Source organism: Plasmodium berghei, assembly GCF_900002375.2.
Source record: "Plasmodium berghei ANKA genome assembly, chromosome: 1".
NCBI lineage: Eukaryota > Apicomplexa > Aconoidasida > Haemosporida > Plasmodiidae > Plasmodium > Plasmodium berghei.
In genome coordinates, this window is record NC_036159.2 from 124,069 (window position 1) to 147,547 (window position 23,479).

The 23,479-nt window shown below is 20.0% G+C and overlaps 5 protein-coding genes across 5 annotated transcripts; 3 read left to right on the top strand and 2 right to left on the bottom strand.

Annotated features, from left to right (window-relative positions):
* Positions 1–981: 981 nt before the first annotated feature.
* On the bottom strand, positions 982–5,511 carry PBANKA_0102800 (conserved Plasmodium protein, unknown function; the record flags this gene model as incomplete). The annotated part of the gene is made up of 1 exon (XM_034565952.1): positions 982–5,511. The coding sequence occupies one exon, from the start codon at positions 5,509–5,511 to the stop codon at positions 982–984; it is 4,530 nt and encodes a 1,509-aa protein (XP_034419628.1).
* Positions 5,512–6,708: 1,197 nt separating this feature from the next.
* On the bottom strand, positions 6,709–12,495 carry PBANKA_0102900 (AP2 domain transcription factor, putative; the record flags this gene model as incomplete). Its single annotated transcript, XM_034566063.1, has 1 exon — positions 6,709–12,495. One exon carries the CDS (start codon positions 12,493–12,495, stop codon positions 6,709–6,711), a length of 5,787 nt encoding a protein of 1,928 aa, XP_034419629.1.
* A 3,718-nt stretch (positions 12,496–16,213) lies between these two features.
* PBANKA_0103000 (mitochondrial ribosomal protein L41, putative) lies at positions 16,214–16,936 on the top strand (the record flags this gene model as incomplete). The annotated part of the gene is made up of 3 exons (XM_034566174.1): positions 16,214–16,349; positions 16,627–16,691; positions 16,856–16,936. 3 exons carry the CDS (start codon positions 16,214–16,216, stop codon positions 16,934–16,936), a joined length of 282 nt encoding a protein of 93 aa, XP_034419630.1.
* Positions 16,937–17,600: 664 nt separating this feature from the next.
* PBANKA_0103100 (conserved Plasmodium protein, unknown function) lies at positions 17,601–19,592 on the top strand (the record flags this gene model as incomplete). The annotated part of the gene is made up of 1 exon (XM_034566285.1): positions 17,601–19,592. The coding sequence occupies one exon, from the start codon at positions 17,601–17,603 to the stop codon at positions 19,590–19,592; it is 1,992 nt and encodes a 663-aa protein (XP_034419631.1).
* Positions 19,593–20,401: 809 nt separating this feature from the next.
* On the top strand, positions 20,402–21,533 carry PBANKA_0103200 (conserved protein, unknown function; the record flags this gene model as incomplete). Its single annotated transcript, XM_034566396.1, has 4 exons — positions 20,402–20,790; positions 20,941–21,017; positions 21,108–21,173; positions 21,484–21,533. 4 exons carry the CDS (start codon positions 20,402–20,404, stop codon positions 21,531–21,533), a joined length of 582 nt encoding a protein of 193 aa, XP_034419632.1.
* Positions 21,534–23,479: the final 1,946 nt, after the last annotated feature.

Consider the following 23,479-nt stretch of genomic DNA (forward strand, 5'->3'; position numbering starts at 1 on the left):
GATAAATTAAAACAAAAAAGAAAAAATGGACTAAATCAATAAAACTTTCTAAACCTTATGATTTCATTACTATATGCAGACAATATTAATTTTTATAAATTTTCTAAATATTTTTCATCTTTTTTTATTATACTATTTTTAGCATAATTTTTATATTATGAAAAAGGCCGCGTTTTTTCGATAGTAGACAAATATGAGATATTATTTTTTTATTTATAAAATAATTTTTCTCTTTAATAAATTTGTAATATAGTTTTGAAAATATGTTTTACAAAAAAATACCTTTATCAATATTTATATTACTTTTTTGCATTTTCATATCCCATTGGGATTATGTATATTAACACACAGAGGTTATTCAATAAACCTTGTCTAATATCCCTTCAAACACATAATAAAAAAATCCCCATTTTTTGCAATCTATTTTTTACTAAAAATTGGATTTATTAATATTATATAGGCATGCACACAAAATATGTACATCATTCAAATTAGTGAAAATTTCATTAAGAATCAGACTCTACAAACTTATGAATATTGCATTAAAAAAAATAACTATCAATAAATAATATTCTCCATAAAAAAAATAGACCATACCTTTCTATATATTACAGATTAATATTATACAATTAAAATAGTAGATCAAAATAAAGTTAGTAATTTTTTAATTTGTTTCAAAGATTCGATATGCAATTTTAAAAAGCCTTTATATAAGGGTCTGGCCATTTGTATATATAACCGCATACATTTCTCTATTCCCTCCAAAAAAAAATTACAAAAAAATATACTAATATAATCATTTAAATAAGAATAACAATAATAAAAGACTTTAAGAAAACATTATGCAAATATTCTACGTTTGTCTCTAAAAGTAACTTCATACAAATAAATATATAAAATGATACAATAAATAAAAAAATTATTATTTTTTTTTTAATTAAAAAAATCTAGCTAAAATGCAAAATTGTAAAAAAAAAATAGCTAGTTATGCAATTTGTTGATCAAATATTTATAATTTCTTATCCCATTAAATAACTTTGGATTATTTTTTTCATATATATTACCATCATTCAAAAGTCTACAATTATTAATAAAATAATTAACTAATCCATTTGTAACGTATTTTTTTGGTGATTTATGAATATATGGTTGTGACAAAAATGTTGAATATAAGCAGCTTTTTACTATATTTGAAAGTTCAAATAAATACGACAAAATATTATTATGAAATGGTTGCATTTTTTTTAATTTATAATTTACATTTATGTTAATTTGTGTTGTTTCTATATATTTAACTGTGTTTAATAAAGTATTTTGAAGATTATACAATGTTTTAATTTTATGAGCACCAAAAAACATATCACTTATTGATGCTTTAAAATAAATATTTTTGTTTACACAAACTTTATTAGACACCATATATGGTAAATAATAATTTTTTGATTTGTTGGAAAAATTATTAAATATATTTTCTTTTCCATTTCTTTTATTTTCCACTTCGGTTCTTCTAAATATTTGTGTACTATTATTATGAGTATTCATATTTTCATCCAGATTATTATGAGAAGTAAATATATGTTCAATGCAATTTTCCAGCATTTTGTAATCATTAATTAATATTTCAAATATTTTTTTACAATTTTCAACTCTTTCGATATTTTCGGGGTTATCCATATTATTACATTGCATAGCTAATTTGGTTTTGCATAAAAAAAAAGCTGTGAAAGCAGGTAAACTTAAAACCTTTTCATTTTGTGAATAAGATTGTGAAGAAATATTCTCATCATTTTTATTTATATATTTTTTTAAATTATTAATTTTTAGTGATGATATTGCATTATCAAAAGTTTCTTCTAATTTATTTGTAAAAGGTGTTTTAAATAAATAAAAAACAAAATTATCTGACACATATTTCATATACTTTTTTTTCGAAATTATTTCTAAAAAATTTTTTTCTAAATGTGCTAAATGCTGTATTCCATTTGTTTTTTCTTCTGTTTTATTTAAAAAATGTAAACAAATAGATAAACAAATATATATATTCCATATGTCTTCTAAATATAAGTTTTCAAAAATGCATATTTTTTTTGTATAATTTTTATGACTATCTATAATATTTCCTTTATTTTTAAAAATACCACTTTCTTTATCATTTATTCTATCATGCCTAGCATTATTATAACCATTTATTTCAGTGTATTCCTTATTTGATTTATCTGTCTTTAAATTGTTAATCATCTGTTTTTCTTCATGTGCATTATTCCAAATATGCTCACCCGGATTTTCTATTTTTCCCTCATATTTATTACTATTATAATAATAATAAAATAATACAAAATAAGAGTAATGTGCCATTACATTAACATATTCATTTAACGCATTATTTTTAAGAAATAAATTTGAGGAAATAATTATTTTAATAGTTTGTAATAGAGGAACAATAAACGACATAATTGTGTTATTTATTATTTTGTTTTTTGTTATTTCTTCATAAAATTGTGCATACTCTATTTTACAAATATTTTGTTCATTAAATGATATAACATTATTATTATTATCCAAATGCACTATATTAATTTTCGGTGTTATTTTTATTAATGAATCTGCAAATTTTAAAATAAAAGGTGGACTATAATTTTTACAAGAACAATAAAAATTATATAAATGAAACAACGAAATATTTTTTATTTCGCTACATATTTTATCTTTATCAATTTTATGTGTTTCTCCTAAGCTATTTGACTTTTTGTTTTCATTCCAACCACTTTTTTCCCTTTCTATCATTTCACTTTTATTAATAGAATACAAAATTGCTATTTCTTCTAATTTTTTTTTTATACATTTTATTATATCATATGTATGGCTATTTGTGTTTACAGAAAATTGAGAAAATTTAAATATATCACTTAATACTTTTATATTATAAAAAAATAAATATTCATTTTGTAAGTCATTTTTGGAATTTTCTCTATATATATCCTTATCTGCATTATTGTCATTCATTTTTTTTATCTCATTTATTAAAATGTCTATATTTATATCCGATTTTGCAAAAGAATATACCGTATCTTTTTTATCTGGAAATAACATATATATTCGATTAGAATCACTTATCTTTATTTTATTTAATTCTATTTTTATTTCGTCTAAATTTATATCCATTCTTGAGCAAAGAATCGCTACCACATTTTTTAACAAACTATTTCTTCGATTTATGTTATAATTTTTATTATAATCCAATAGATCTTTATTTATACTAATTGTGTTATCGTATATTTGAACTAAATCCCAATCACGTATAAATGTATTTAAATAATTTATATCATCTTTTCCATTTAATATCGTATCTTCCCTATTTTTTGATATATTTTTTTTTTCACTATTTATTTTTTCGTCTTCATTATTATTCTTACTATTTTTTTCTGACTTGTTAATAATTTTTTTTTGTTCATCTAATTCGCTAGCTACTATATTGTCTTTTTTTTCTTCGTCAAAAAAATTATTTTTTACACTTATTGACTCATTATTATTAACATAATTATCTTCCTCAATATTTACATTATGTTTTGGATTTATTTTATAATCTTTAAATGAATTTTGACAAGAATATTCAATTTCGGGAACAAAAGAAAATACAGAAAATATTTTATAAAGACGAATTAATGTATAATTATCAGAGGAATTTAAATTTATGCATTTATCAATATTATATCTCAACTTATTTATAAACATATTCATAATTTGATTTTGTGTACTTGCCATAAAAATTATATTTTGCATACACTCAGATAAAAACAAAAGATTTTCTAAACTATAATTATGCATAATTAAATTAATTTTTTTTATAAAAATTAAAAAACTTGTATTATAAAAATTGTTCATACTATTTTGAAATTGTTTTGCACAGGCAATATTATTTTCATCTTTATTTCGATTAGATATATGATACAAATTAATGTTGTCTTGAATAGGCTTCCCTAAAGTTTGAGGCTGTCCTATAATAAAAGACTCGACACTTTTCATGAAATTTATAAAATTTTGATGTATTTGAAATTTATTTAAAGGATTATAAATTATATAATCAACAATCTTATTAAATATATTATAATTTAATATTAAAAATTTTTGTAAAATAAATAAACTAAAGCTTAAATCATAAGGCTTCATTAATTCAAGTTTATTTTCATATGTAAATATAATTGAATGCATAGTTTTGCTATTTATTTGATTTTCTAAATATTTTGTTGTTTTTGAAAAATAATCGATTTCAATTAAGTTGTCAATATTTTGTCTAAATATTTTATTTAAATAATTTTTTAACATTATCATATTTTCGCAATTACTTGAAAATGATGCTGACAAAATCAACCATTTTTTTATTATTTTAACATTTTTTTCATTTTTACTATTAATATTTTCTATTCTTTTTTGGTCTATGTTTTCTTGGCTTATTTTCCTTTCGTCCGTTTGTTTTTCCATATCCTCCTCTTTACTAATTTCTTTATTTTTATCAAATTTTATGTTTAGTATATTATTAATATATGATTTATCATTTGTTCTATCTTCATTTTTTTCATCATTTTGAATGTTATTTTCTTTTCTGCTCTTGTCATTTTTCTTAACATTTCCCAAAATATAAGCAGACACTGCTTTGTCACTCCCATAATAATATGTTATGTCTCTTTTCCACAAATTTAAAACAAAACATTCAAAAAATATTCCCTTCAGAATTTCATTTTTTGTATTTTCATCTACATATTTAAGATTATTTAAAATAGTATAATAATCAAAATTATTTAACTTTTGAAAAAATAAATCTATTTCTTCTTTATATTCATTTTTTTTTTTTTTTGAAATTAATTTATAAATTTGAATAAATATATTATCCCATATCTTTGTATCATTATTTTTCTCCAAATTTTTATTTAAATAATCTAACAATTCAATAAAGCTTAATTTAGAAATGTTCACAAAATTATCATTTTTTAGTGGTATATTAGTTGTGTGTGTAAATGTTCGAATTTGTATTTTTTCCACACAATTTGAATTAAAATAATTCATATTATTTAAGCAAAAAAGGTTTTTACTTTTTCCTCCATCATTGAATGATACAGTTTTTTCTTTTTTTTGTTTTATTTGTTCTTTTTCAATATCCTGATTTATTTTTGAATAAGTATACCAAATTTGTTTAAATTTTTTTTTTTTCATGGAAATGCCCTTATTATAATTACTTTTATTTGTTCTAGGACTTAAATTAAATAATACACATTTTTTAATATCATCAAAAATATTATTTATTTCCTTTTTTGTCTTCTTCACGCTACTATGAATATTATGGAAAATAATTTTATTTATTATTTTATTTCCTTCATAATCTAAACATATAATTCCAATTGGCTTATTTAACAACATTATTTTATTACAGTAATAATTTGAATTTTTATATCTATACATTACACCATAGTCATTTTCATATTTCCAAATTCTTTTAATTACATTGTTTTTCATCATTTCGTTATTTCAATATTTTGTTTTATTGCATGTATTCTTATTTCACTTTTTTATTTTAAATAATTTTTCTCAACTTTTGCATTATTTTGTCTTTTTATTCATAGATGTTTACCTTAATATTTGACCAACTATTTCTCTCTTTTTTTATCCTATTTGTTATCACAAAATAATAAAATAAAAAATAATAAAATACAAAATAAATCGTAGTGATCTGCTTATTTTGGGACATATTCAAATTCATAATTTTTATTACAAAAAAATATATTTGCGCATATAATATAAAACATGATAATACTACACCTTACACAGAATAACAAACAATGACAACTTTTTTTATAATAAAATGAATTTGTTTACATAGTTTCTTTAAAATTGTTAGAAAAATATTCAATAGTTAAATGATGGAAAATAAGGAATATAAGCAAAGCCATAACAAAGTATATACTATATATACAATTCAAAGAAAAAATGGAAAAAAAATAATATTTTTTTAGCGCCATCCTATTCCAAAACATTATCCATTCCCACTTTTATATTTATTTTCACAATTTTCTTCACACAAATACTTTTCTGATCAAATTATTATATCTATACATATCACATATAAATTAGTAAAATATTAATAACCTTTTAAATTTAATATAAATAATTTTTTCTACATCTTATACAGTTTTAGCATAAATAAATTATTACTGAAAAATGAAATGCTAATAAAAAAAAAAAAAAAAAAAAAAAAAGTGAATGTATTATATAAATAAATAATAACGTGTATATATATTACTTTTTTAATTATTATTTTTTTAAGAGTTACAAATATCAAAAAGAAAAATGTAATAATACACAATAAACACATGTATTCTATACAAAATATTAATCCGAATATTTACCTCACTTAACAATAAAAAAAATACAAAATATATGTTTAAAATATATAATTTTTATCATCTCAAATTAGTATATTTTCATAATTTATATATTTGTTTTCAAAAAATTTTATTAAAAGTTAAAAATAAAATGCGAAAAAATATTTACAAAATTGAGAGATTTCATAGCACACCGAATATTGTATGCATGATTTCACAAACAAATAGAAAAATATAAAACAAAAAAAAAAAAATGAAAATAAGAAGCTTCCTTAGCTTCTTGTTTTAAAAACAAAAAATAATCTTAACATTCAACCTATACATATACGTTTTCTTATTTATTCAATATATTATGAATCTGGGGATTTATATTATTCGATATACAACCATTATTAATACTATCTGAGTTCATAATATTACTCGAGGAATATTCTGTATTTGTAGTACTAGAATTAGAAGTAGATTTTAATTTATCAATAATTTTTGTATTTGAAAAAAAATCATAATTATAAGAATCATTAATTAAATTTATTGATGATAAATATATAGATCCTACATTTGTATTATTTTTAGAATCCTTTATATATCCATTATAAGTCATTTCATCACACTTATCTATATTATGATTAATAGTATTAATATTATTATTTTTTACTAAATCATTACATCTAATATTATTGTTCATAATATTTTGATTATTCTCATTATTCCTTATATTTAAATTATAACAAGAATTACTAATATTAAATTGTGTTTGTCTATTTATAATATTATCGTCTAATTTTTTTTCTTTTTCAACATTCTTATATTCTTTATTATTATAAATACTATTTTTTGTACATTTAGGGTTTTCTTTATAATTCATATTTTCACTATTATTATTAATTATCAAATTTGTAATATCTATAATATCATGTTCTACAAAATTGTTACAATTTATTATATTATTTTGAAATTCTGTACTCAAACTATTTTTTCTACTAAATTCATTCTTAATATTTGTATCACAATTATTCTCGATTTCCTCAGTTTTATTTTCATTAATACATGATTGTAAATTATAATTCATAGAAAAAGAACATCTTTTATCAACATTTTCAATATTAATATTATCATTATTCAAAACATGTTTTAAAGAACTTTCTTTCTTATTATTTACATTATCTCCATTTTCCTTATAAACCATATTCATCATGTTAGAAACACAGCTTTGATTATTTATTGATATTATATTTTCTTGTATATTTAAACTTTTATTGATACAATCATTCTTTTTTGCGACAACATTATTGTTAATACTTTCTTCTACTAAGTTTATATCATCCTTACTTACATTATTATCATTATACTCCTTATTTTCGATTGTATTATCTTTAGATTCATGGGTTCTAGATAAATTTGAACCCACATCTATTTTATTATTCTCATTGATACTCAAATCTGAATAATAATCATTTCTATTCATATCGATCATAGAATCATTATAATTTTTCATAGTATAACAGTTCGATTCTTTCAAAGAGTTATTATTTCGATTTATTATCTCTACATTTTCCTTATCAAAGTTTTCTTTTACATCTGTTTTAGAATCATTTTTATCATTAATTGAATCTTTGGTTTCATATATGTCTCCTTTTTTATTAGAAGCAGATAAAGACGAATCAACGAAACAATTGCCTCCTAATTCATCTAATTGATAATTATTATTGTTCATTGTTTTATAATATGAATTTGATATGTTTTCTTTAGAACATATTTTCCCATCATTAATTACTAAATCATTATTCATAATTATACTTTTTTTATCATCATTATTTAAATAATTAAAACTTTTGTTTATATCTACACCATAATTTCCATTTTGTAAATGCTGGTCACTTGCATTAACCATATTTATTTGGTTTACAACGCTAAAGTTATTTAAATTTACATTATTTAAATTATCTTTCATATAATTAATATTATAACCACCATTAATGTTATCTATTTTTGATAAATCTTGACCATTTAATAATTTGTATTCTGTGTTAGAAGTAGAATTTATATCATTAAAATTGCTAGTTTGATATATATTGTTTAAATTAACAGTGCTTTTCACACTATTAATATAATTTTTATTTGTTACATTATTTAACTCATTTGAACAAATAATTATTTTATGATTATTCATATTTTCTAAATTATTATTATCAATATGATTTATATATATTGGATTGTTTAAATTGTTAGTCAAATTAATATTAGTTATATTATTCATTTCACATTCTTCACTATTTATATTATAAAAAATCGTGTTTTTGTATAAATTATTTATATCCCTTAAATGCACCATATCAGGAATAGATTTTGCATCTTTTATATTATTTAAATTTACTACATTTCCTATATTATTAATTTCTTCAAATTTTTTGTTTTTGCTATAATTATGAGCATCTGTATTATTGTTTATATTATTATATAAATCAGTATTATTCAAACACGTCTCATCTTTTATATTTATTCTACTAGAATTACTTACCATTCCAGAATCATTTACATTGTCTATTAATAAATATGTTCCATCTATGTTAGATGTACTAGTAGAAACGGGTATTACAGAACTAGTAGTTAAGCCTGATTCAATATTTACATTTTCTAAATTATTTGTAAAATATTTCTGATTATACATATTTATATTATTCAATGATGTACAAGAAAATAAATTACTATTCATATCATCAATTGATCCCATTTTATTATAATTAGAATTAGGTAAATTATATCCGACATTATATATATTATTAATTACGGAATCTGTCATATAATTATTCATTACTATATTTTTAAAAGATGGATTAGACAATGCATTTAAATAATTTTCAATACATTCATTTTTATTAACATTCCATCCAACTGATAATATATGTAAACAAAATAATAGTGCATTATATATTTGTTGGATTTTCAATTTGGGGGATGCATTTAAAGGGATCTCAAAATATTCATAAAACATTTTATATTGATAAATATATGGAACTCTATATCCTCTTGGATTTTCTACAAACTCGATTGAAGTATTTTCAGGAATCAATTTTTTTAATTCTATATTTTCATAACATATTAAATTGTTGTCATATTTATAATCCTTATCATTTATATATATATTACTAATACTCTTTCTATTATTCATTCTCAATTTTTCATCAATAGTTAACATATCATTATAACTATGATATATTTTTCCTTCAATATTTTCACTAACATTTTTATTTTCATCTTTATCATCTATTCTTAAATTTGAATCATTACTATTAATTATGTATGTATTCATATAATTTTCTTGTCCCCCATATTTATAGAAATTATTTATATCCTTAATTTCATTCATTTCATTATTAAATGAATAATCATAATTATTATTTAGGGTTTCGTTTGAACATATTGTATGGTCATTTGTATTTAACCTGCTTAAACTTGAATATCTAGTTCGTCTTTTTTGAATAGATGTTTTAGATTTATTTATATTGTCAAAAAAACTATTTTTTAAATATTCATCATTTTTTTCACTATTTTCATTATATCCATTACTAATTGTACTTCTTCGTTGACCATTTTTTTTAACATTATCCGTCTCATAAAAATCATAATCATTATTAACAATATATTCGAATTTGTTTAAGTTTTCATTATGTGATATGCAATAAAATGGAGTTTCATTTAAAATATTTTTATTGTTTTCACTTTTTTCATTTTGGTTAGCTTTTTTATTTGTAAGTAACCCCCCTTTAGAACAACTAGAATTGTTTTCGAATTCATTTTGAAAAATAGAAACATCATTTATGTTATCATTCTTTTCAACCTTTTTATCTATAACATTTATTGCATTATTTCTTTCTTTAGATGTTAATTCATTTCTTTTGGAATTTAAACCTTTCATATTATTTATTTTTGAAGTTTCCAATTTATTTATTCTATTCTCATCACTTATTTCTTCATCATTCAATATATGTTTTCTATATATTTCTGAATTTAAAACATTATTATCTTTACAATCATTTTGAATAATATCACAATTAAAATTTTCAGTAGAAACAATTATAATATTTCCATCGTCGAATTTTTGATTTTTATTTATTATGTTATTATTATAATTAACTAAACATCCATCACTATTATTAATATGATAATAATTTTTATTTTGTAAATTAGAATCAGAAATCAAATTCATATCTTTATTCATGTTCCCAATTGTATATAAACCGTTATTTATTTCTAGTTCACAATTTATAAAATTATTTGAATTTGCATAATGATATAATTCTCTTAAATCATCTTTTACATTATATTGATTATTTTGTAAATTGTTTTGAATATAATTTTCAATATTATAATTTAAAAAACTATAATTATTATTATAATTATCTAAATATGGAATATGTACAGAATATTCTGTTCTGTCCAAATTATTATCGATAGTATCAACTTTTACACCATTATGAATATTATTATTTATTTGATATCTTTCGCATATGTTTTGCATATTATTATAATAAATATCTTTTATATTATTATTCATTTCATTGTTGTTATTATTCCATATAATCCCATTTTTTTCTAAAGACATATTATATAAATTGTTTGCACTATTTACAACATGTTGATTTTTAATTGCATATCTATTTCTATTTGAATCATTATATTGATTATTTGCTCTTCCTTTTTTATTTACATTATTACCATTAATTGATGCCTTATTATTTGTTTTAGATAATTTTCTTAATCGTGTACTTCTACTACCTTTTCCTCTAAATGTATATGCTCGTTTTTTGGGGGAATTATCTTGTTCAGCTTTAATAATTTCACATGTATTTATATAATATGTAGTATTTCCTTTAATTTTTTGAATATTTACATTATTTTCTTCGGTATTATATGTTTTGTTTATATTATTAGAAATTAATTTAGTTTCCAATGTATTTTCACTCTCATTTATATTTTTCAAAACAGATCTAGAATATTCATTATTATTACTATTATTATTACTATTATTATTACTATTATTACTATTATTATTACTATTATTACTATTATTACTATTATTATTACTGTTATTACTATTATTATTACTGTTATTACTATTATTATTACTGTTATTACTATTATTATTATCATTATTACTATTACTATCATTATTACTGTTATTATTATTATTATTACTGTTATTACTATTATTATTATCATTATTACTATTACTATCATTATTACTGTTATTATTATTATTATTATTGCTGACAATGTTGTTATTGTTTCGGAGCCGTCTTAAACCTTCTCTGGTCCCAGTTGAAATTGTCGTATTTTTTTCATTTTTCACAATAGTTGATTTGTTTTTTTTTTTTCTTTTAATATTTTTTTTCATATATACATTTATTTTAACAACTGTATGATCAGATCTTGAAAATCTTGTCCCAGTTGCTTTGTGTAATAATATTGGATTAAATATTCCTTTTATCATACTTTTTGCAAATGCATCTGCTCTTTTTTGAGCTTCATCATTTCCAACTTTTTTACATGACCACCTTGCTTTCATATTTTCGCCATTATCTATCCATTCAACTCTCCATTCCCTTTCTATTCTATCTCTAATTAATGAAACTTTATAATCTCCTATATTTTCATAAAGTTTTACAATTGGTGGCCCTTTATCTGGATATAATTGTTCAAATGTAATTCCTGATTTTAATTTTTCTATTAATTCCTTTGCCCTTAGTTTAGCTTTATCATTACCATATTTTTTATAAGATATCCTTTGCTCTCTTCTTATATCATTTTCATACCATTCTACTACTAAACAACGTTCGACTTTGTCTATTAAAATAACGGGTTCTTTATTTATCTTAACTTTAGGCACGCCATTATCTACTTCTACATCATTACCATTTTTAATAGATTCTACTGGCATAATGGGGCTTGTTTCAAACACCTTTTCTTCCTTCATATTATTTGCTTTATCATTCACACTCTTTATCATATCAATTACAAATATTTGTCCAAATTTTGTTTCTTTTTTTTCAATTTTTTGTGTATTTAATAATAAATTATTAGATGTGTCTCTATAATTTGTATTTGTATTACACGTTTGCATTTATTTCCTTGAAATATAAACAAAAATTAAACTATGTCCAATTTTATATTCTAAAAATTATACAAACACACATCCCCATGTATATATTATGATAGTTACAATGTTTTGTTAATTTTAATATTCAAATTTCTATGCATATATGCACATACACATGTGTATGTGCAAAAACATAATTTGATTAAAAATGAAAAATATATTTTAAGAAAAAATTTGTAAATAAAAATAATATCATAAAATCTAAAACTCTATACGAATAGAATAAGCAACGACAAAACACCCTAAAAATAAAATATTCTCATTATTGGAACGAATTTAAACAAAGAAGAATGCATCTAATATAATACCCTCTAATAATAACGATTTTAATAATGCAATTTTTTACAAACAAAACAAATCAAATAACTCAAAAACAAAATAATAGGCAAATAAACAAACGCAAAGAATAGTCTTATTCAAACAAACCCAACAAAACAAATAATATGCTTAAAAATTTATATGCACTTAAAATTCTACATCAGAAAGATAAGCATTCGAATAAAAAAAAATTATAAACTCATATATTACTCCCGATTATTAACTAACAAATGTGTTGGTAAAATGAAAAAAAGTAATAGTCTAAAAATATAGAAATGCAAATATATAACAAACAATAAACCAATACAATAATGTATCCTATTCGACTTAAAAGTAGGCATCAAAATAATATTTTTGAATCACCCATATAATTATGCATGTATATACAACTCTTGACTTAATGTAAATAAATATTTTTCTAAAACATCTTGAGTTTATCTGTATGAAGAAATGACAAAATAAATGTATAATTAACATGAAAAAAATGTTACCAAATCATATTATACACAAATGAAAATTATACGCACATACGATCTCATAAGCTAATCATGTATTTATTAATCATGAATAAAATATGAATATTTTCACACAATTTTATGAAAAAAATTTAAAGTTATTCTATTATATATAATATATATCCATGGTATCACAAATGAATATATATATATTATTTCATATATTATGATTGAAAAAATATATATAATTAGTAATATTAGCAAATAAAAAAGGATACAGAAAAATATACAAATTTCTAAAATGCGGAAAATAAATAAAAATGTATTATACAAATATAAATACTATTTATACAATACATACATTAACATGCATAATATTGTTCATGCACATTTCAAATTTACAAATACCAAATAACATGAATTGTATAACTAATCATATAGTTTATCTTTTAAACATTTTATCATAAATATAAAACAAAAATATACGAAAAAAAAATAATAAAATCAAATATATTTAAAATAAATTATTAGACACAAAAAAATACGAATACCAAGAATAGAACAAACCTTTTAAGCAATATATATTTAGAGAAAAATACCAACAAAAAAAAATACAATGTGTAATAAAATTTGGTGCCTTTTTGTGGTAAAACAAGTTTTGCTATCAAACAAAAAACAAAAAAAATGTTTTAAATTTATAATGTAACACACAAAATTATTCGGGATACATGAAAAATATTTATACAACTAATACGATACGGAAAAATTACAAAAAATAAATGTCTAAAATAAAACAAACAAAAAAAAAAGAAAATTTCATATAAAAGATCATGATAGAAAAGCGAAACTAAATTAAAATTAATAAACTATACTAAAAATTAAATATGCATGCATAAAAAAAATACATGAAAGAGCTAAATATATACACATAAAATAAATAAGGAATCCATACATATACGTGTATTAAAAAAAAAAAAAAAAAAAAAAAAAAAAGACGATACCTTTTGTTAATATATAAGTAAACCTAAAGAATAGCAATAATCTATTCATTATTTTTTTTTTTTACACATTAAAACACCGAATAAATTATACTAATATTTTTTTATCCATTCACATGTCTAAGTAAAATTTGATAAGCATATATATATACGATAGTATTGTGTATTTTTTTTTGCACACATTAAATTTATGTATTAACAATTTTTTTTTTTAAATATTTACTTTATTGCACACATAATGCATTCAAACACAGAAAAAATATATTATATATATATCTATACTAGCATTTATTGTTTTATAAATTTTTAAGCATTTAAAAGAAATGCTATTATATATGTTAAGAAGAAAAGTTTTAACGAAATAACTAAATTAATTTCACCAGAACAAATTTATAGGAAAGCTATATATACATATGCATATTACAAATATGTATTCTCACAATTTAGTTAAAAACAAATAAGTAGGTATTTTATATTTTCATATTTTAAAGAAATTTTTCTTCGAATTTCAATTATTTTATATCTTGAAAATACGGCGATACTATATACACGTTAACCAGTTTGTACCAAAATTATCAAATCATAAATTAATTAAATATACCAAAATAACGAAAAATAAATATTGTCCTAAATAATTTAATAACAAATAAAGAAACAATTTAAGAATGATGATAAAATGCCTTTTCCTTCGAGGATACCAAGCAAATAAACTAAAATACTTGGATTATCACTAATTGTTATAGTATAAACTAAATAAATACAAATGTATAAATACTTATGTATATATAAATGCTCATGTATATATAAGTACTTATTGTATACACAATATTTATTGTGTGTAATTATTAGCATTTCCCATCAAGTATTTATTTTTACATTTCAACTTAAAAGTGCTAAAAAATATTAAAAAAAAAAAAATTTTATAAAAACATCATATATATATATTCCTTATTATTAACACTATAAATTATTTGCAACCTAAGCTCACTACAATGTCAAATGCTATATAAAAATCCTATCAATTATTTTCATATTTTCCATATTTATTTTATTCCTCATAATTGTTATATAACCTATTATAATATTTTTGTACTTTAAATAATGGTGTACATTTTTTCATATTTAATTTGTTCTTAAAAAATTGTATTGTAAAACACTAAATAAAAAAAAAAGCAAAATATAATATAATATAATAACCACATATTACAAACTATAATCAAATTTCCAAAAATTAATATAATCCCTTTGTGTTATTATACATAATTTTTTATATCCTTTTGTATACCTTTTTTTTTTTTCTACGATAAAATGGAAAATGTTTTACTTTTACAATTTTTATCTTTTATAATTTCAACCCATATATTTCAACATTAATTATACTTTGTATGTTTCGGCATTAATTATACGTTTGAATTTCGGTACTATCACTACATTTTTTTATACCATGCCTTTCAATATACATAAAATATATAAACAAATATATACCCCAGTTAAATATATATAATATAAGCATAAACTATTTATAAAATATGTGATATTATTAAGAGAAAAAAAAATTATTAGGATTTAACATTATAATTAAAATGACGATTTAATATATCCTAAACTATGATACAAATAAATATAGAATACTTTTTTATTTTTTTATTGCCTTCCACCATTATACTTGAGACTATTAAAATGTGAAAATTTGCTAGTTTGTGTAAATATATATTTGGTATTTCCCAAAATGCACACATAATTATACATATATATACATATACTTTATATACATTCATGTATGTAGCGAACAATTTCATATTCCTATATCCACATTTGGCATATTAATCAAGTTTATTTAATGTGTGTGAAACATTTATAAAAAAAGAGCGAAAAAAAAAAGTAGCTATATTTTTTTTTTTTTTTCAAAAAATGATTAAGCTAGCTATTTATATGCTAGCCAAAATGGGCCCAAGTAAAGGAAAAGGTCCACTAATAGCCAAATATGCGCCTGCTGGTTTTAAGAAAGGATTTGGAGCTATTGGATTAGGAAGGCATACTAAAAAAGGTATCATAAAAAATATAATTTTATTCCACTACTAATATGTATTATTATTTATGAACTGTTCGGATATGGACATATACACACCTTTTTATAAATATGATTTAATATGTCATTAAATTTTTCATGTCCTTTTTTTACAAAAATTATTATTTTAAGGGAAGAATAATATTAATTTATTGTACATATAATGATAAATGAAAAATCCTTGCATTTCTTTTTATATTCAAAAAGGTGATATATACTATTCATATAAATATATATATTTATTTCTATTGTGCAGGTTTTTTTATAATTAACAAAATGCTCGTACCAAATTTTCATGTCCCAGATTTAAGCGATTGTAATGTAATGAGAAAACAAAAATATAATTTGTTGAAAACTTTTTGCATAATCTCACAATCTATATACTCATTATGTTATCACTTTTTCTTTCATGTATATTCTTTAATAATTTTATAAAAATGTGTTTACTCGATTTATTTATATCATTTTATGTCCGTTTTTTTTAGTTAAAACCATATGTTTCAAGAAAAACGCCATTAATTGTTATGAAAAAACAATTAGGTCCCAAAAGAAAAATTTTAAATTAAACAAAAAAGAAAAATCGTTACACCTTTAAAAATATGTTTTTGTATTACCTTTTAATAATTTTTTAACTTTTTATTTTTTTCAACTTTTTTTTTTAAATTGTTTTACAAATTTGGTATCCTCTCTATATTTCAATCCTATGTGCTCTCTATCTGCATATGCCCGTGTATATTTTTTTAATTAATTAAACTAAAAAAGAATGTAAAAATATTCATAAATCAAATAAATATATAAACAATTATACACTATTTTTTTTAATTATCCGCACTAGCTTTATAGCAATTTTTTGGTATTTTTTTAATAAGGAATATACTTACTATGGAAAGCAGGCAAATTTATGTAAAATAAAAAATGTTTAAAAACCTGATCAAACAAATAGCGAACATATATGCATAATACTTTTCCCACATTTAAAATCATAAAAGATAAATAATATATGTATAAAAATGTGAATCGAGTATTTTATATGTTAAAAGTTTTAACAGCATAATATATATCAAAATTTTCAAAAAAAATAATAAAAGTTCAAATTGATAACTAGCGAAAATTCAAACTCAAAAAATTATATATTGTGTATATATTACATCCACATATACCTAAACAAGGATATATGTATACCCATATAATCTACACATAAAAAGTTATGAAAAAAAAGTTATTTCACATATGAACGAGTCATATATAAAACTAATAATATCGAATAATAACAATCACAAACATATCGAAGATGCCTTTAATTATATGTGCCATGAATTTTACAATAAACCCAATGATGAAATATCCAAAGAGCTATTGGGCGAACTTCTTTATATAGGAATAATAATTCAAAGAAATGATAAAACATGTAATAATATAAAATATATAAAAAATTGGATTGACACTTGTAAAAATCTAAATATTTACCCAGACATTACTCTTAATGAAAATAATTCGGAAATATCAACTTTGGCACATAAATTCCAACTATTACATGAAAATATTTTGGATGATGAATTTAAGGTTGTTTCCAAGAGGTTGATAATTAAAAAAAAAAAAAATGGCGAAAAAGACATTAATAAAATTGATTGCGAATTAAGTGTTGATAATAATTCAAATAAAATATATGAATTAAACCAAACTAATAAATTTAATGGTGAGAAATTACAAAAAAATGAAAACCCCATTGGAATTAATAATTTACATACAAATGTTATAGAAATAAAAGAAAGCAAATATGGTGATATACAATATGTCAATATTGATATTAATTCAATCGAATTATATCAAATAAAACAAAAAAATAATAATATATTTTTTTTTATTAACAATTCATTTTATGATATGGAAGGAATAATATACCTTATAGAATTTCCTTTATCAATTTCTCAGAAATATATTAACAAAAAATTAAATTTAAAAATACAAATTATCGAAAACAATACTATCGAAAAACAAAAACACAGTAATTTTTTAACTGAAAAAAATGCAAATGATTTGAAAAATATTTTTAATTATCCTTCTACATTATTAAATAATATAAATTGGTCTTCTACATTTACCTCTGGAATTTTACAAGAAAAAAAAAAAAATAATAATAAAAAAAAAAGTAAAGAGGAATATAACAATGATCAAAATTATAATCAATCTAATGATGATGAAGAAAATGACGAAGAAAATAATTATATAGATACAGAAAAAAATTTCCCATTACATGTTAATTTACACAACATTTGTACGTCTTTACATAAATATGATGAATTTATGCGAAGTTCAAATAAGAGTAACAAAAGTTATAAACAAATAATTTTGCATAAACCTATTATAGTTATTAAACCGTTAAATATAAAATGTAAAATAGTAGATCATTATTTATATGTCGAAATTGAAAATATAACGAAAAACCATAAAATACAAATTTTTGAATTATTTTCAAGATCAATTAATATTGATAATAATATATTTCCATTTTCATTAAACCCTGAGGATACATATTCATTTTATTTTCCCATTATAAATTTTGTAGAAATTATTACATTAAATAATGTAAAGGTGGACAAAAAATATAATAAAAAAAAAAACACACAAGAAAATAACAATAAAAATATGATTGATTTAACTCTTTTTCCTTGTAATGAGGATGAAAGAAATAACTTTCAACACAAATATACCCAACCAAATGATGTTATACAAAAATATAAAAACGGAAATGAAATTCTAACACTTCGCATGAATAATGATAAAACTATTATTTCACTATCTTTAAAATGGTGCATTGATAATTCATTAAATAATTATATATGGTCACAATATTTTTTGGAAGAAGAAATGCCTTCTCAAAATTTATTCGACTTGGAAGTTTCATTTGTTAAAGAAATTAATTTTTCATCTATATTAATAGCTATTTTTAATTTTTATAATAATTCATATGAAGATATCGATTTAACTATTAAAATACAAGAAACGAACAATAATATTAGCAATCAAATACAATCATCACTTATATCATTTAATTCCATAATCGAGGTTGGTATTATTAAACCTCAACAGCGAAAGTCAGTTAGTATTAAATTATTAGCTATTATGTTGGGGGCTCATAATTTACCCTTTGCAAAAATATTCAACAAATTTAATGGAAAAACATATTTTATCGATCTTGGGTCAATTATTGTAACGGAGTAGCATTAAACGCATTTTCAAATAAACTAGTTTATTTATCAAAATAAAATTTAAATGACACACCGCTGATAGCATTACTGAAAAATCCGAAAACAACAAAATAGTAGTTAATAATAACAACTTTTTTACTATTTAAGATATTGTTATTATTTAATGCTACTCTTATTTTATTTCTTTTTTTTGTGAATTTTGAATGAACAGTAATATTTTTTATCGATTTTTATTAGTTCGCAATAAACCTATTTTAAAATATAAATAAATATATATATATTTATGTTTTTTTTGTTAATTTTACATGTACAGCAATCTTTTTTTAACTATTTTTATTAACATGGAATAAATTTATCTTAAAATGTGCATAAATATATATATGCATATATTTTTTTCTTGAGCTTAAAAGCTCTGCCATTCTTAGTTAAAAAGCGACAACGATTTTCATTTTCAAAATTATCACAATAAAACACATAAGTGGAATACCTGAATTAGAAATAACATATAAGACAATATTACAAAATTTTTTGATGGAACTGCTATATATTTATATGTATATATAAAGAAATATATGCACATTATGCAATACTTGCGTGCATGTAGATTATTCTACACGCATTACTAAAGATACATGGAAAGCAAACAATATATATCATTACTTTAATATTAAATTTACTTATTTATGAATTTCAACATTTTTCATGTTTTTATTTAATTTATATTACTCTAGATCAACGATTCGTATATATACTTGTTTGTGTCAACTGTTTATGCGCTACTAATAAAATACAAAATTTTTTATTTATAGAATTTAGTTAAATATGAATATATTATCGTTGTGTATTTCATTTTTTATGTTCATTCAATTATTGAATAACTCTGGTATGTTTTCCTGTTCAAGCAATGTTGACAAAAATGGTAATAATTTCTTATTGAAAAATATGAAAGCAGGAAAGCCAAAAGTGACTTTAAAAAATGAATTAATAAATAAAATTAAAAAAAAAGCAAATCATATTCGAATGCTATACAATATTCTAAATGAAAAAAATATAAGCAAGCCTATTTACATATTTATAAATGACCAAAATGAAAAAAAAAAAAAATCCCTCAAAGATTTATATTTGCTAGGAAAATTAGATTTTCTACAAGGTTTCAACACACCTATATCAAAATATTATATATCACTAAAAAACAAAACCATATCTTATAGGTATGTGCATGTCTTATTGTTCTAATTCATTAAGAATAAAAAAAAAATGTAAAATATATTATGTTTTCTATAATTTATCATTTACTCACTATTTTTCACCCTTCATTTATTTTTGGCTGTATACACATTTCCATTATTTTTTTTTTATAGAATGCTGTTAGGAGACAAAATAAACAATGAAAGAAAATATATAAATAGTTTAAGTCCTGAAGATAAAGATATATATGGTAATATCTAATGGCTCCTAAATAAACTTATTATTTGTTCATATTCATTTTTACAAAATGAAAAATTTATATTTATTTTATAAATTATAGTAAAAGGTAAAATTGAAGAATACGAAAACCTAAGAGTTAGCGTTAATCAAATGTCCTCGAATATAGGTTAAAAATATTAGAAAAAAATATAAAAAAAAATAAAAAATGTGAATTTAGGATTTTTTTATTTATGAATAGTAACTATATCACGATCTTATTCGTTATTTTCAAACTTTCATTAAAGATGTAGTCTAGTAGTTAACTAAGTTTTATATTCTGCAAGTTGCATACTATACATAAAATTATTATTTAAAACTTTATATTTATTCCCATATCAGTAAATTTTTCATTCTCTATATTTTTATTTTGTGATGTGTGCATTTTTGTTTTGCACTTATTTTTTTTTCTAAATATTTTATATAATATATATTAACAGAAAAAAAGTTCAAATCAATAGAAGAATTAATGACATTTTTAAAAAATTAAAACTCATAACATATAAAGGAGCCCCAAAATAAAACGGAGTAAAATAAAACAAGTAAACAACTTTTTGTTGTATTAAATCCGAACACAAATGAGATTATATAATAGTATACTTGAAAATATTATTCTTGTTCCAAATATATATCCTTTTCATTTTATTGTTATCAAATTCATATGCTTTTTTTGTGAGTATACTATTTTATTTAAATTGATATAACCTTTTCCAACCTAGTTTGTTATATATATTCAAATGAATATAAAGTGAATGTATATTTTTGTATTTTTGATCATAGGGATATGATATAAATAATATTTAAATAATATAGATTGTCTTATAATAAAATTTTAAAATATGTGAATACTAAAAAAAAATATATTTAAATATATTCATATTGAATTAAAACAATATTATATCATATAATATTATACCTTTTTTATATAACCATCAAACGTGTGTAAATGAAAATATATTAACTATATAAAAAAAATAAGGAGCATATTATATCTGGAAAATTATTAAAAATATTTTTAAGCCCATATTAAATTTTATTTTGTGTGCAAATTTTATTGAATCCAAATTGAGGTGTATCATAAGTTTTTTTTTTTTTTTTTTAAGAATATTTTTACAACATCGAAATACTCAAATATATCTTATAATATGTAGACTAGCAATTGAATTAATTTGTTAAAAATATGGTCACTATTTGTGTATGTATTATATATATTTTAATATTTTTTATATTTTATATTTTTTATATTTTTATATTTTAAGTTTTATATTTTATATTTACTTTTTGCCGCTTGATTAATTCATATATAAAAAGTACTTAGAAATGTGGCCCCAATAAATACTGGGTATAATGATAATATAAAATAAATATTTTACAAAAAATTTGGCTTTTCAATTTATGTGGAATTTTCTATTATTATCTTTTACAGTATTATAAAAATAAATAAAAATTATATTTCCATGCATTTCATACATTTTTATTTTTTACAAAATAATGTGCTATTTTTTCCAAGGTTAATTATGATAAGAAAGTAAACTTGCTAAAATGGAAATAAGGAAATGGGTACCCAAAACTTTTTAAAAAAAAATATATTATATATATAAACTACTATATTTTTAATTTTCGCTAATTTGATTTGAGGTGTAATGAATAGTATACATATAGAAAATTAATATTATATCAAACTATAAATAATGGGCTGTTTAAAACCTTCACATATTTTTAAACAAAGAAATAAAATAAAATAAAATATAATATCCATAAAAATAAGATATAAGCACATATTATATTTCAAACCGTGGATAATATATTGTTAATATTATTTATTCTTAAAAATTGAAGAAAAAATAGGCTATTGGAAATTTCAAATAATTTATGTACTAATAATATTTTCTACATATATATATATATAATATGTGCAAATAGTTTATATAAGAGTAAAAATATATCTGAATATTTAAGGATAAATTTATTATGTTGATTATTATAGATTTTTATAATATATATATTATATATATATATATAATATGGGTAAAAAAAAATATAACCCCAAACCTTTAACATAATAATAAAACATTATCTATATAAACATATTATATATATTTAGTGCTATTTCCTTTGTAAACATTATAGTTAAATATATTAAAACGACATTATAATAAATGTAAAATATAATTAGTGTAATATAATATATTTAAAATATATAGAATAATAATATTTATATTTTCAAAAAAATTCTTTGCATATTTAAAGCTAATAATTATGTATTTATCCTTATAATTGATAAATTGTATTTATTTATTGGCTTTACCTACCATAACATAAAATATAAATTAATATTTTCCTACATTTATATAATTGTAATATAATTATATATAATATTATTATTATATATTTATTATTATATTATTTATATATGAATATTAGCAAGTTTTTTTT